Source organism: Aptenodytes patagonicus, chromosome 6 (genome assembly GCF_965638725.1).
Source record: "Aptenodytes patagonicus chromosome 6, bAptPat1.pri.cur, whole genome shotgun sequence".
Taxonomy (NCBI): Eukaryota; Metazoa; Chordata; class Aves; order Sphenisciformes; family Spheniscidae; genus Aptenodytes; species Aptenodytes patagonicus.
This window is the reverse complement of record NC_134954.1, coordinates 18,596,806-18,612,824: the sequence shown is the minus strand read 5'-3', so window position 1 is coordinate 18,612,824 and position 16,019 is coordinate 18,596,806. Positions and strand designations below refer to the sequence as shown.

At 47.7% G+C, this 16,019-nt stretch overlaps 1 protein-coding gene across 1 annotated transcript in view; it reads right to left on the bottom strand.

Annotated features, from left to right (window-relative positions):
- SLC7A14 (solute carrier family 7 member 14) overlaps nucleotides 1–16,019 on the bottom strand; it is a 33,589-nt gene that overhangs the window by 8,678 nt on the left and 8,892 nt on the right. Inside the window, exons 2-5 of the mRNA XM_076341374.1 lie at nucleotides 10,265–10,664; nucleotides 3,681–3,917; nucleotides 2,686–2,903; nucleotides 597–743 (exon numbers count right to left, since the gene is read on the bottom strand). Coding sequence (XP_076197489.1) covers nucleotides 597–743; nucleotides 2,686–2,903; nucleotides 3,681–3,917; nucleotides 10,265–10,568 — 906 coding nt within the window. The 5' untranslated portion in view covers nucleotides 10,569–10,664. The remainder of the gene's footprint in view (nucleotides 1–596; nucleotides 744–2,685; nucleotides 2,904–3,680; nucleotides 3,918–10,264; nucleotides 10,665–16,019) is intronic.

The window sequence follows — 16,019 nt, the reverse complement described above, 5'->3', positions numbered from 1 at the left end:
TTTCTCCTTTGTGACTCAATTTTGCTCTTTTACAGGGAAAATCCCTGAGTACAGACATGCATTTATTGGGGTGCAGAGCAGCTGGATATCTCTTGCATGGCCATCCCTGCCCATCCTCCCCCTCACTTGGGCCCTCTCCCGTATCTCCAGCAGAGGCAGTGCTGCTTTTCCCAAAAACACGGAGAAAGGTTGCTGCAGTGCTGCTGCTCCTTCCGCTTTGCTGCACTCCTGAATGCAAAAATAGCTGCGGATGGGGATGAGGCGTGAGGAAAAAAACAGCCGCCACCATCTCCCTGCAGCTGGCAGAGGGATCTCGGCAGGGTGACAGGAGCCTGGGGACAAACTGGGCTGGGGCCGAGGGGAGCCTCGGCAGGACACTGCAGTCACACGGAAACACAGCTGTCTCAGTTCCCACCAAAGAAAGGGCCCTTGTCCGAGGGTCAGACTGGAACCCTGGCTCATGGGGAGGGGAGCCACACAGATGCCCAGAAGGGACACACTATATATATAGCGACACATGTATATTTTTGTGTGTGTGTATATATATGCATACATATATATTTATGTACATTTACGTATGTATAGCTAGTACTTACGGACACATATGCTGTCAAGCACGTGACAAGTGAGGCTGTGATGGCATAGGGGATGGAGGTGTTGGGACTCTTTGCTTCTTCTCCCGTGGTAGCAATGATGTCGAAGCCAATGAAGGCATAGAAACACGTCGCGGCCCCTTTGAGCACCTGTGTGGAGGATTGAGCATCTGAGTGCCAGGAGGAAGGCTGGCACCCAACCAAGGAGAGGGAACTGAGCAGAAATGAAGGAGCCCAGTTCTGCCTTGTCTGAGCTAAAGGGTGAGTGGGGCAGATCAGGGGTTGCACACGTCGAGTTGGGTGTTCCCATCTGGGGACTGACCCTGGGAACACCCATAACCCAGTGATCTGGACTAGGGAAAAGATTTCAACGTGCGGCCTGAGTCACTGGAGGCGTCTGCAGCTCACTCGTGGTGCACCACAAACCTGTGCCCGCGCAGTGCCCAAATCTGCTGGGAGATCCTGGCAGCGACAGAGGAGACAATTAACTAATTTCAGGTTTGCTTTCACAATACTCCGCCCCAAATCCATTTATATTAGTAGGGATTTGGAGCATGTTTACACATTCCATCTTAGCAAGATGTCTCATGTGGCAGCAAGATCTGCTAGCAGAGGAAGCAGAAGAGAGCAGCAACAGTCAGATGTGTGCCGCTTTCCAAACAACCTCTGTTTTGCTTGGAAGCTGCAGACAGGTTAGGAGCACACGTTGGAGCACTTGGATGAGGAATTATTTGTACTGTTTAGTTATTTTTTAATGTGATTTTAAAAAATATACAGTATTAGCAAGGTCATTTCTAGGGAAGAAACGCTGAAGCAGGCTAAAGACTGTGTGGCCGTAAGGAGTGAGATGATTTGCAGTTGTAAAACTCTCGCATACATCTAGCTAGCTAGCTGGGTACCACGTGTCCATCACATCTCTGTCATCTCAGCTGTCTAGTGATGGAGCAGACAGTAAAATTCACCTATTTCAGGGGACTACCTGTAATTACCTTTTTAAAGTATCCCCTATGCTCCTGGGGATCTCATGCTTGTGCTATGGCGGATTTACTTTTACAAACAATTTGGGAGTCAACCAACCAGCTGAAAATGATGGGAAGACCCTATTGATGTTGATGTGCTTCGGATTTGTATCTTTTAAAACTATGTATTTTTGCCAGGAGATATTTGGTGGATTGTACTAGAGCAAAGCAGCTATTTTCTATTTGCTCTTTTTCATTCCTATTGTATGGCATAAGACGCCAAGCACAATCCAAAGGTAAATATGACCTCTGCTCTCAAATGGGCCTCAGTGCTCTTCTCCTCACTGTTGTCCTCTGGCAGAGGTACTGATTTACTGAAGGGAGGTGCAGGGACTTTATGGCAGCTTGGGATCCTTTCAGTAATCAAGACTCTTGGTTTACTTTACTTTCTTGCTTATTTTTCTGCACAAAACCCCGATGGAGTCGAGCAGTGTAAATCTGAGAAATTATCTTGGGTTTAGGCCAGCTGAGATATTTTCAGTCTCTGTTCATCCTTGGATAAAAACCAGTGCAAGCAAGCTAAAAAAACCAAATATGTCCAAATTCTCAGTAAGCTTTGAGGGAACATCCATAAAATAAGTACTGGCAGGTGGCATTATGAAGTGCTCAAAACAAATGCTTGAGAACATTGTTGTTGAAAACCAGCCAACACAAGTATCTCCCCCTCCGCAGAGGCTGAGCCAGCTCCTCCTGAGCGCCCTGTCTCGGATGGCCACTGCATTTTGCTCCATTGCCTGGCAATTAGTGGCATTTCCTGGTGTATACTTTCACGTAGAGTTTGGCTCTCCAGAAGGGTATTTTGGAAAAGTTCTGAGTTTATTCTAAGAGCTGGCAGGAGATACAGGCAAAGCTTTGCCATACCATTTGGGTGTGGTGGAGCAAGGAGGTCTGGATCCAAGCCTGCAGTGGTGGAAGTTGGAGGTCCCTGGCCAAAGCGCAGGTGGGTTTGGCAGGGTTGAGATTTGGAGAGTACAGTGGAAGTAGGGTGTGTATAACATGAGCAAAGCTGAGCGTGTGGCAGGTGGGTGGCATCGCTTAGGTGCTGCATGTCCCTCCATGTGCCCAGGACTTACCCCCGGCCATCCGAACGGCAGGAATTGCCCTTCAGACCAGTTGTCACCTTTGACATAGAAGAGACCAGCAATCATGATGAAGATCCAGACTGCCAGGTTAATGACATTGAGCACGTTGTTCAGCCCCACCGAGTTCTTCACCCCCATGGCCACGATGATGGTGACAATGACAGCAATGACCAGAGCAAGAAGGTCAGGGTATGACTCTTCTCCTTTCCCTGGGTAAGAGAAAAGAGGTGTGTAACTCTCCATCCATAGCTGTGGACAGCATCTCCAGAAACTCTGTGGGGGCTTTTAAAAATGCTTCTTCAGACCCTGAGGCTTTGCAGAACTTGATCTCATTGCAAAGGTGGTCTCCAGATGCCCCTGCCTCTGCTAGCTAAAGCTGTTTTATTAAAGTGATAAATCCTGATGCCTCAAGACACTGTTAGGAGTTTTGGGAGAGCAGCAAACAAATGATCAGGTCCCATTTTGCATAACATGTATCTGCCAAGTACTAATTAAAACTCAATCAAACATTAAGTTTTCATGACACAGGTACAGGACAGCTAGCTGTTTTACTTACTGGTAGGAACCATGGACTGTTGCTGGAACTGCTGGTCATACAGCACCATCACAGCCCCGAGTTTCTACATGGCAGTGCTGCAGACACCAGCTTGTACTCTCTAACAAGGCTCTGCGTGTGCCTTAATGGGATCAAGCAGAGTGCTTGCACGGGGTGAAGTGCTCCTGCGCTGTCATTAGCCTCTGACATTCGACTAATTTTTCTGGGTGCTTATTCTGCTAAATGCCAGCTCATCCCAAAGGGGCTCAAAGTATCATGTATCCCATCCTCCCGAATCCCGTCTGTGAACCAGACTGCAAAGGCAATGTACCAGAGGCAGATGGATGGTAAATAATGAATGAAGCCTAATATCCACATCTGACTTCTGATGAGCTTCCAATTACTTTTCAGGCCCTAGTTAATGTGGGTAGCTATGCACGGCGTGACGCACCTAGTCCGTTCAACGTCCCGACACTGTTGATCATCCAGTGGCTGATGGTGTGGTTGGCCAGCGAGTCGAACATGCTGCTGAGGGCGCTGGCGCCCGCAGCCGTGCCAATAAGGTACTCCAGGATGAGGTTCCAGCCGATGAAGAATGCCACAAACTCCCCCACCGTCACGTAGCTGTAGGTGTAGGCAGAGCCTGTGGTCTTGGGGACCCGCACGCCAAACTCAGCGTAGCAAACGCCTGTTTAGAAAAATACGAAGCAACATAAAGAAAACGTGCTTGGAAAAGGAGAAAGTAAAACTGCCTTGGTCCCACCTGCCTGGAGATGCCAGGAGGTGCAGGCTGTAGTCAGCATCAGAATGCTGGCTGTAGTCAGCATCAGAAGGAGCCCAGAGACATCACAGGGGGCCGTGGTGACCCTCCCTCCCCAGTTGCTTGGCTTAAAAAGCAGCCCATTTTCCCATTAAAATCAAGCTGTGATGGAACATTTTTGAGGATACACAGTTCAAACTACCCAAATGTTTACAGCCTGTTGTAGAAGAGCCTTCTCACAGGTGTGTGTCCCTGATGTGGGACCCTCCGACACGGCCAGCTACAGCCCCCACAGACATACAACCGAAGCTGGGGGGAAATCCAGGCACAAGGAGCAGAACTGGGCAGTACTGGTGGTGCAGTCCTTGCAGCACCGCTTCCCTGCAGGAGCTTTGATGGTGATAGATACCTCTTCTTCCCCATCCAACAGTGACACCATAATATGATTTTTGCCAAGAATGTTTCTCTCAAATGTTTTATTCGTGGTACCTATATACTGACAAGCTCCCAGTGCTTTTGGCTGCAGAAAACATCATAGCCCTGGGAAAGGTGGTCACAGTGAGACCTGCCAGAGGACAGTGTTTGGCCACAAGGAGCTCAGGGATGGTTATAGCCACTGCATGAGATCCTGGACCAGTCTTGCCCAGCCTCATCCTAGAGCAAGATGCCACAGGAGGGGTCACACAAGGCTACACCTCTCCCTGCCCCGACTGTGCAATCTCCAAACACTTATCTTGGGCTATTGCTATGCAGATCCAGGCACTAGCACTGCCCTGATCATCCCTGCTCTCATCTGTACCCATGCAGGAGGAGTTTGAAGCCATCTTACATAGAGAATGTAAGTTATTTTAACACTTAAAAATGTTACATGTAAGTCTCATTCTGAAGAATAATTGCAAAACTAACTTTGTAGAAGAAAAGAAAAGCAAAAAGAAGTATTTAACTGCAACTGTTTGGGAGGAGATTTCAGTGGACTTTAATACTTTCCAAACTCCTTGTGTACTTACTATGTCAGGATACTTTTCAACAAATCCTGACCCTGACACATTGCTGTCTTAAAACAACCATTAGCTTTTATTTAAAAGGAATGGATGGATTTAGTCATAAATTCCCCAAATATTAGTCAGAACAAGTGCTGGAAGGCCACACTGCATCCTGCATGTTTAACACTGATTAAGCCCCTGCCCTGAAGACCCGAGTTCAGCTCATATGGGTTAACAGGTTAGTGCTGCTGCTATCGTTGTGTAAACACGTAGTAATTATCGAGTTCTTTATCAACTACTTTTCTCTATTTAGAAGATAATAATTGCTTCAAAACTGCAATCAGTTCAGTATAGATAGAAGAATGAATAATTTATAAAAATGTTATGAGGTCGCTGCTCTTACTGTAAGTGCAGTTTTTACGTAGTACAAACACAGAATTATTGAATCCCTAAGCTGAATTTGGTGGTGCTTCTTTTCTAGGTATTGGAGGATTTTTATATTCCATTCGCTGTTTAACTTGCATGCATGATTCTGGCAGTGCTTTTCAACGGGACTCTTCAAAACTCCATTTCTGTAAAGCAGGCCCAACTGCAGGAGCAGCAAGACATCCCCATCATCCAGCCCTACAGACAGTCATTATTCAAAGCTGATGAAAAAATGCATGCACGCGGCAAAGGTAAGACATTCACAGATAACTACAGGCCTGAATGATTTATGAAGCAGGTGCTCTGATGGGGACAAGTATCTAGTTTCTCTCTTTGATGGCCTTAAAAATCATATCATCTTTCTTGGAGGCAGCTCTACTTTTAGCCAATGATAAGATAAGGCTTAAAGAGGATTGTTATTGATACTGAATGATAATGGCAAAGCAAAGATATTAATATGTATAAAATGTTTGAGTTTTCAATTACTCTACTAGGATCCCAAAATAGAAGAGTAATCTTTCACTGTGCATTGTATACAGCAACATGTTGTGGATATCTCCATTAGGTATCAGCATATATTAAGAAAATAAACTATTTTTTATCATAGCATGAAGTATCCAGTCTGGGGGACATGCGATGCAAGATTTGCCATCCATCCCTGATTGCCACTGGCCGTATTGGATGGCATTAATCAAATCACTTTGCTTTGTGGTGCTGTAGGTCCTCCATCAGAAACAGGGTTCACAGCACTTCCCTCTTTGCTTAAAAAGGAAGATAATATCATAGTTTATTAGGGTGCAGATTTTATCTCACTAATCTCTGCTGCATCAGTAGTGTATTATTATTATTATTATTATTATTGTAATACAACTGCATAATAAAACTGTGTTACTCAGTTACTCAGTTGCTCGTTGGCAGCCCCGGCTATTTGGCACCTTGTCCGCCAGTACCCGGAGAGATGCAGCTCTCCTGGTGCCCCTGCACAGCCAGCCCAGCTCCGGGAGTGCAGGCTGAGGCTGGGCACGCTCTCCCCACCACGACTCTTTGAATTTGGAGACAGATTCCTTTTTTCCCCCCCAATCAAGAGTGATTGCAAGTTTCTGCAGAAAACAAACCAACACAATGGTTGTTTGGAAGAGCAGCCTTTTTGCAGAAAACCACTCCTTTTCCTTGAATATCAGCTACGCTGTGTAATTGGTGTGACAGTCATTATGCTGGTGTAATTATACAGTTATTGACATTATTCAGAAGGACATAAACACAGCTGAGCAGTTTGGTCCATGACATTGTCCCTTCCAAGATCCCATCTACAACACCCCATTTTTCAGGTTTAATTGACCTCTTCATTCTCTGATTTATCTTGTTTGGGGGTAGGAGGTGAGGCAGCCAGCAGCTTTCTATACAGCGCATGTATACGGGTTAGGTGTTTTTGTGTTAGCAGTGGCTTGGGGTCACACTGGGCATCCTGATCTGCCTGGTGGGGACTTCTGCTGGTGAGCAGTGCCTTGGCAGGGCAGGAGGAGGGACCACTAAGTCCGTGCTAGCTTCAACCTCAAACTCCAGTGCTGCAACAGCCGCTGGGCAGCACAACCCGTGGTACAAGGGGCTGGTGCAAGCGCCACAGCTCAGTGCACCCTCTTGGCTGCTGCCTTGCTTTCGGTGTGCTGGGGCAGTGGTGGCCGTGGTGTGGATGCTGACCATCCCACTGCCGCCTGGCATGAGGACACACAGGGACCATGAGACATCCCACAGGTTACTGGCACAATGGGAATGATGTTTCAGGTGAAACAAGCCTTTGGGGAGGGGCCTTTCAGCAGTTCTGGAGGTAACACCAATTAATTCATGCTACCACGCAACAAATCCAGAGGGACCATCCTTTGTTAAACAAGAACAGCCAATTTATCGCGGCAGGTATATGGCAAAATCCTATTTTCAGCAAGCCACTGAGCCTGTCCATTGTGTTTCATGATCACTGTGTGCAGATATATAAAAGGCAGCTCCACAAAGAAAGCTTCCTTAGAAAAAGAACTCCCAGTTCTCCAGCACTGCCCAAGCAGCTCATGATTAGCTGCAGCTGGAGCCCTCTGATCCCAGCCCTTGTCCTGCAGCCAGGCAGCACCTGAGGCATATGCTCAGCTGTCCCCTGCTCCATTGTGTACCCTGGCTGTCACTGAGCCTGCTCCCACATGGGTACCAGGTAAGAGCATGGCAAAGTGCTCCAAAACTGTGTGGCTTGGTGCTTGAAATCCCCATCCAGGGTTGCTGGGGTTGCAGAGCAGTTTCCGTGGGAGAGAGAGTCTCTTTGTTTCTTGCACAGCCTGGCACCAAAGCCTGCGGGGTTGTGTGGCAGGGAAAGCTATCCCACACTGGTAACCATCATGGGGGAGGACCTGACCCTTGCCTGCGCTCAAAGGAAGGAGTTTGCAAAATGTGATCAACAAGGTTGTTCTACTTTAGGAAAGGAGACCACTAAAAGGACAAGCAGCAGCTGGTGGAAAAGGCTGTGGAGAGGGTAATGGAGTTGGGTAAGATGCAAACTGCTGACTTCTGCCAAGAAGGGCTTTTGGTTAGAGACGGGAGTGAGAGTGGAGAAATCCCGGTGGTTGCAGCTGATGGAGGGAGCCTGCAGTGTCCCCTGTGCTAGAGGCTTTGTGGAGGGAAGTTGGGCAAACGTTTCTGTTTGAGACCTGAATAAAAGGCCTTCCAGTGAGAGGATGAAAGAGATATTGATTTAATTTATCAGTTTAATCAATGATGTCTGTAAGTACCTTGGCGGGGCACATGTTGCTTAAACCTAAGGGAAGTCATAACTGGAATTTGTCTGGTAGATGAAATTGGAAAAATCCCTATCTGAAACCGTGTTAAACAGCACGGAGGGATTTAGGGATTTCCCACTGGTGGGACCTGCCTGGCAGGGCTTCCCCGTGGCTGTTGCCCAGGGGAGCTTTCTGGAAGGGGCTTTTTTAACCAAAACCCTCCTGGGCTCACTTTGCAGGCAGTGGGATCTGACTCTGTGTTCTTCAATACATTATGGAAAAGCAGGTGATCTAGTGGTCCCATCTGGCCTTAAAACTGTGAGAAACTCCTTAAAATCTGTCTGTGCACACTTGCCCGAGCTCAGTGCCCGGTACACCGGGACTGACGCATGAGCTGAAATCACTTCCCCTGTAAGCCTGATAGCCCATCCGGCTCCTGAGCCCTTGCTCAGATTTGCCAAAATGTGTTGCTGTTATAAACAACAGCAGCGTCAACGATGAAGTGAGGAAGCAGCCAAGGAGACTATCAGAACACTGCATCATTTGCAAAACACCTTTCCAGGGCTACAAAAGCAAGCGGAGATGAAAGCTGAGCGGGAAGCAGTGCGCGCTTCTGTGGGCGAAGGCGGGAGGAGCTCCCTGCTGCGGGGCAGGGCTTGCGTCTGGGGTGAAAAAGCCCCTTTTGGAGGACAGTGTGGGTTTGGTTTTTTTTTAGGTGAGACCCACCCAGGATCTGTTTGCTCTTGGTTTGCATCATGGCCAGCGAAACCCCCACAGAGGAGAGAAAGTGGGCAGTGGGAAAGGATAAAGACACTGATGCTATCTACCACCTGGGTTAAAAAATGGGTGGTTTGGTTCATTTGTTGTGTTGGGATCTCAAATGAGCATTGGATCTCATCGCATGCTCTCAGCTCTTGTTCTGGACTGAACCAGTGGTAAATGGGTCTGAGCTGCCTTGTCACTGAGGGTCTAACTGGGGAGCAGGGAGGCAGGACTGTCAGTGTGGCGGTCCCCAGCCAGCTGTGCTGGGATCTTTTGCTGGCATGGCTTTGGGGAGAGCGTGACACGCATCCCCGTGCTGCGCCAGGGTTGTGCCTCTGGGCTGCAGGGGTGTAGGGGGTTCAAATTTGCATGGACTTTGGTGGGATCTCCATGGAGCAGCACTGTAACCTCCAGGGAAAGAGCATGATGTGCTTCCACCTTCCCCTACAAAAATCCAGACACCTGAAAAGCTGAGCCGGGTCATTTTGTTGTGTTTGCTGTTCCTGTCTTCTATCAAAGCTCTTTGCCATTTACTCAAGTTTCCTTATCCAACCCGCGGATAAAAGCTGGCTACCAGACTGACACAGCATGCAAAGTCCTCTGAGCAGGGCGAGCAGGAACATCACATCATCGTGTTAGCACTGATCTGGAAAGGACAAATGCCAGCAGTACTGCCTTCATGTGGAAACCACAGCTCGAGCCATATGCTCAGCTGGGTTCCTATGGAGGAGATGGAATTCACCGGCTTTTCACTGAAATACATAATTCCTCTCTCTCCGCACATTTGTTTGTTGGGGTTTTGTCTGGAAATTCAAAGAGCGATCCTGCATGAATAGGAGCCAATAAAATCAACTCCAAAACTAATTGAGGAATTTTTTAACTGTTAGCAATGTCCACAATAAAAGAAGCTGGCCCCGGTGCTACCCAAGCCACCGATATCCTTCCTGTTGAAGCAGGGTTTCCCACAAGCCACGTTGTGCTCTTGTTCCAGTGCTGTGGCTTGGCCACGCTCTCTGCTTGGGACACGTGCTGCAAAACTCTCAAATGTTTCAAAATGTATTGACCACAGGCTCCATCCTTGGGGAAGCCATCAGCAGCTCGTCGTGGTAATTATGCTTGGGCTGCTGGCTCCCGGTACAAGGTTTGGTCTGATATTTGGGAAATGAGAGACAGTGCACCTTGTGAGCTGGATAAGCCCAGTGTGAAAGGGTTTTTTAGTCTATGGGGAAGTTGCTACTCCTCATAGCTTGTGCTGCTGAGTATGGGTCCTGCCAGGCGTCCACCCATGAATGGAGCCAGAGAATGCACGAGATGGCACGTTACTCAAAAATCCACCCACACGACTCACCCGACAAGATGGAGGCAACAGCAGCGATGATGAAGGAAACGATGACCCCGGGCCCCGCCATCTCCTTGGCCACCAGGCCGGACACCACGTACATGCCAGTGCCCACGCAGCTCCCGACACCAAGGGAGATGAGGTCAAGGGTGGTGAGGACCTTGGCCAGCCTGGCACCCTGGGCGGTGGCAGTCCCCGTGCCCTCCAGCATTGACTCCACGGGCTTGGTGCGCAGGATGCGTGTGCGCAGGGCGTGGCCTGCCGCCCCCCACGGCACCCGCCGTGGGTCCAGGCGTGAGAAGAAGCTGCTCATGGCTGATGCTGGGTTTAGTGGAGGTGGGTCACGGATGGTTTCGGCAGCACCCGCTCAGGTCTGTGGCTGCATCTCTCTCCTGTGCTGGTGGCCTGGCTGCAAGAGAGAGGAACACAGTTTTTAACTGAAATAGCAAAGAAAGAGGGATGTGCTCCACAGGAACTGAAAGGGGCCCCTGAGCCAGTTTCTGGCTGGGCTCCAGTGCTGGGAGAGCCCTGGGGGCCGAGGGGAGCTTTGCTTTCACCAATGCTGCTGCTCCGGAGAAATCTCCTTTCTCCATCCCAATTGTTTTGTACAATAGAGATGCTCTGCCCCCCTTTGTGTTTGTCTGCATGGTTTTAGCCCCAGTTATTAATACAGCCCCATAAGCAGCAGGAACCTGATACTCTCCAAGTGCCCATTACATGGCTTAATTGCTACCAAAAGCGATGATGGCTATGTATAACCGCGAGGTGCTGGTGGCCACCGTGGCACCTTAGGTCCCGGTGGCGACCAAGCCCGGCCCCAAGCTTAGCAGCACCACAGTGTGTCCTGGGAGTGGGGATTCTCCTGTGGGCACCATGTGTCAGCCCACCATCGCTGTGCCCATCCACATGGGACCTTCTGTGGGACATTGCTGTGCTCCATCTGCACTGCAAAAAAAAGAGAGTCTGGGACCGTAGCTTTGCTCCTATATCCAGCGTGTTGAGACTGCTGCCTGCCTGTGTGCCAGACTGTGGCTGGCTACAGGGCTTGATCACCATGAATTGGCCCTTACAGTGACGGGTGATTTTTTTGGTACTATAAAAGTTGACTCTTACAGCTCTCTGGCTATTCCAGTTGGTTTTTATTTTTGCATGCTACCATTGTCCTGGTGAACCCTAAAGGGGAAAGTTTTAAAGGGTGCTGCTTGTTCAGGTCCCAGTGAATTGTGCGGTTAAAGAGAGTCCTTGGTGTGGTTTCTTCATTGAATTTATCACTTCATTTTTGTAGTTATTTAAATACTCTTTTAGGAACACTTTTTTTTTTTTTAATTAAGAGATGTTGTTTTTCTGGAGTAACTGCAATAAGCTTTGGGGTCTGGCTTCTGCATGGTTAAGGCAAGCTGAGAAAGTCGGCAGAAGATTTAAGACTGTCTTAAAATTGTCTTATGATTCCAAATCATGAGATTGTCTTAAAAATCATGACATTATCTTGTTCTGCTCTTTCTCTGTGTTTTTTTCATCTTAAGTCATATTTTCAAGAACTATTCAGCAACTGCCATTTCCCACTCTCTTTTCAGCTGTTTTTTAGCAAACTGCGTAGTTCTCAGGCAAGCTCCTAATACCAGCAGTAATGACTTCCTAGTGACACGTGATGACTTCTTGACTTTGAGGAAAATAACAAGAATTGACAATCTCTGAATGCTAATATAAGGGAACAGAAAAAATAGTTTATTAAATATGAATTTTAGCCTGGCAGCTTCCTTTCTATTAATACAGAAATCTTTTTTTTTTTTAATTGCCTTGAAGAAAAACAATTATTTCTCCACCTTTACATCCAAAACAAATTACATTTTGTCTACCAGGCAGCCTTGTGTTGCTGGAGTTTATTAAATAAAACACAGCATTCATTTTATGTTTTGATTGATCACAGTTCAAATTGTGCTGATTTTTTACCTTGAGCAACCACAAGCTGAAAGGCTGGATGTTCTAGCTAAGAATAATAATAAGAAAAAATTGTTACCGCTCTTGAGCAAATGTGCATCTTCGGGTTGAGAATAAAATCTGGGTTTGGCTTTTGGGTTGCTCAAGGAGTCAGCTGGTTTGCGGCATGGGCTGGATCTCAGGGTAGGTTTTACTTTCTGGTTTAAATGAAGGTTTGTGTTGGAAGGGGGCAGCTGAGCCAGAGCTCAGTGGGTCTGCGCCAGCTGAGACGAGGCAGAGCAGCCCTCGGGGCAGCGTGCCCACGTGCTGGTGCCTCCAGGGTGGCTCTGCTTTGCCAGGGCTGTGTTTCGGCCATGGAGGAAATAACTCCTCTAACCAAAGTGATCACCACCCAAAATTCATCCTCCTTTTATCCAAAGCACAGCATCTCTGAAGCACAGGCTGACAAAGAGGTCTTGCTGCACTTCACCCAACCACTTCCCATCCTTTAATTAATTATTTTCCTTACTGGGACTTTATGGATGCTCCTAGTTAAGTTTGAAAGACTGAGGTTGCTATGCTTAGGTTTGCACCAAATTGACTTAAACTAGCCAAGAAGCTGGGCAGAAGTATCCATCTGGTTTTTGAACCGTTACAATCTAGATGCCCTTATCTCTGTGCAATTTTCTCATGTAGTTTGTACAGTAAGAAAACATCTTGTCCAAGTGAGCCCGTCCTTGGTTTACTCATTGCAAAAACCTGTTGCAAGGTGAAAATAATAGATACTGAAGAGTCAGCTCTTAACTCTTCTAAGGAAAAGCATAACGAGAATCAATGGCTGGAAGTTGAGGCTGGACAAATAAAAGTTGGGTGATTAACTATGGGAAGAGATAAACAGTGGGAAGAGCCAATTTGTGTCTCTTGATGTCTTTATACCATTTCTGGATGCTTTTGTGAAGGCTGTGCTCATCACAGAGGAGCTGCTGGGCCACCAGAAGAGGTGGGATGGCATAGGATGGAGGTGCCAAGGCTGCAGGCTGGTCCTTGGTCCCATCACCAGCTTTGTGCTTTGGCATGGGCAGATCTGCCCTGTGTTTTAAGGGGGTTGGGACTGATGTGGTTTGAGATCAGCAGGTTTTCATCATCTTGCCTGTGGTGTCCATGGGTGGCTGATCAAGGGTTTGGGAAGGGTGGCATATGCTCAGGTCTCGCTGGAGGGATCCACATCCACACCAGAAAAATTAGTGCATCTCCCAAACTGAAGAAAGTTGAGCATGACTGATTCAGACATCCCAGTTCACTCTCAAGGCGCATCAGGGTACAGAAATTACTCTCACTTTTTGCAAAGAACCTCAAGGGAAGACATGGCAGTCTTGTCCAGGAATAATTTTCAACTGCTAAAATAATGAAAAACTTAAATATTTTAAATGGTTTAAATTTAAAGGAGGAACTGGCTGATGGATCTGTGATGTGCTCAGATTTAGGCTGCTGAGCTGTTCCAGTCGCCCGGGGCCAGGCTGGGACTGGGTCCTCCTGCATGGCTGCCCATTGTCATGGGGCAGCCCAACGTAGCCCTGGGATTCATACAACCCCTCCTAAGTCACCAAGGGGAAAAAACCTCCAAAACATCTGAAACAAAATAACTTTATAATTGCCGCTATATTCAATTAAAGCAATCATTCAAAACTATTCCAGATGTTTAAGTGAGATCAGCATATTGCTGCTCTGTAGCTTGGAAAACATCCTTTCACTCCACTTAAAGCCATAAAAAAAAAAATCTCTTGGATGGCAACCATTTACATGGGGCAGAGACGGTTTGTTTCTGCTCTGCTCCACTAACCTTGGCTAGCTAGAAGCACACAGCGAGAGGGAAGGAGAGCTTTTACTTGTGGTTTTTATTTGCTCTCTTCATTATAAACCTGGGAAGCTTAAGGGAGCTGTGGCTCAGAGGAGGCAAGCCCGACTCAGGGAGCTGCAGCTGGGTTTCGGAGCTGTGCAGCTCTCCATCATCAGGCAGTCTGGGTTGGTTTTCCCCGGCTGGCGCTTGCTGCTGCCACCGCGTGCTTGTTAGCAACCGCTGTTTGTACCGAAACACTCTTTTTCATTAGGGTAAATTAACTAAAACAGCAATCAAGTCGGAAGGAGAGGCCTAGGTACTTACAGGCATGGATCTTCCTTAGCGTCTGGTTTGGTGCTGAATGATTTCTGATGTAAAGCTGCTTTCTGCTGGCTACCCTGTGCCGGTGAGATGCAGCGCGGTGCCGCTCGGCCCACAGCATTGCCCATCCTTGTCACCCCCCGCAGCTCCAGCTTCCCCACGTGAGCTTCCCCATACCTTATCTGTGCTTTGGGATGGCTTATTTGATTTTTCTGTTAATGACTCCCCTCCATCCAGGAGTCCATAGGGGTATCCTTAAGCAAAGACCTCTGTTAAAAAATGCTGGGAATGCAACAAGAAACAGAACGTTGATGGTGATAAATGAAAAAGGAGAGCTCCTGTTGGTGTATTGATAGAAAGCCAGGCAGGGGCACTCACTAAGAGGAAAAGGTTGGATTTCCTCTGGTTTTCATGGCTCACAAAATTAATAATTATAGAGAAAACTTGCTGTTGTCCTGGCAGCAGCTGGGTGGGGATGGCCCCAACATGGGGCACAGCAGCGCCCAGTTTGCTGCAGGGGTTTTTATGGGGAAACCCCCTTCCTCCTTGCCCAGGGCAGATGTGCCCCAGATATGCAGGATTGAAGCAGGTTCCTATCAAACGCCGAGGCGGTGCCTGCTGTGGACCTCAGAAATAGTAATACAGATGTTTACAGTGCAGGAGCAACAGCCCTCAGACCTCCTGCCCGCTCTGCATAGAGGCTGCATGCAGAGCTGGGCTGCAGCATTGCCCCTGGGGAAAGGGAGCCCCAAAGGCTCAAGGGGATGCAAGAGGTGGCTCCTGGCAGCAAACCCGCTGCGGTCCCAGACGAAGGACAAAAGAAAGAGGAAGAAACGTGCTAGCCTGACTTCCCTGTTTCCCCCCCCCTTTTTATTTTAATTACTGGCTCAGTAGCAGTGAGGCAGACTTGTATGAAGACACACAAGATACTGAATTTCATTACAGCTCCTCCAGCAGGCAGAGAAATGATGTCAGCAGTGCGATGTGGTGCGGCGGGAGTCAGGCAACAGCTCCGGCGGCCGCCAACCAAAGGGATGCTGCTCGTCATGTTAATGTTTTCATTGCGAATGCAATTTGATTTGGAGTTTTATGTGCTTGTTTTTACAGTGTTGATCCCCAGCTGGCTGCCACTGTAAAAGCTGTCTCTGTCTCCATCATCAGCTCTCCTTAAAGGGATTTAAAAGCCAGGCACAGAGCCGGAACGAGGGCTGGTCCCTGCCAGTCCCAGTGCTGCTCATGCAGGTCCAGCTTCAGTGATCTGGCCTTGTGCCTTTGCTGTTAATTTTGGGCTCTTTTATTTTTAATCTTTCCATTTTTACCTCTACTTGAGCAATTCAAGTGGAGCTGTGGTTAATTTAAATTAAAATTCTCGCTAAATTAAACTAGTGGTATATTTCAGGCTTAAGACCAACTTTCTATGTTGTATCAACTCAAAAAATAGGTTCAGGGATTTTTTTTTTGTGTCTTCATAGTAAAATGGAAGTGGAGGGGTTGGACAGCACTTTTCTGTGTTACTTACATCTCTGTTACTTTAAGTGCTTTACCAACGTTAGTTCTGCTGTAAAATGGCTAAACATCATTATCTTCTTTGCACAAATAAGCAAAATAAAAGAGGAAATATTTAACTTGACCAAAGACATAAGGCAAGGGTGCCATGTATCCAGAGCCAGCCCCCAGGAGTCCTTAAAC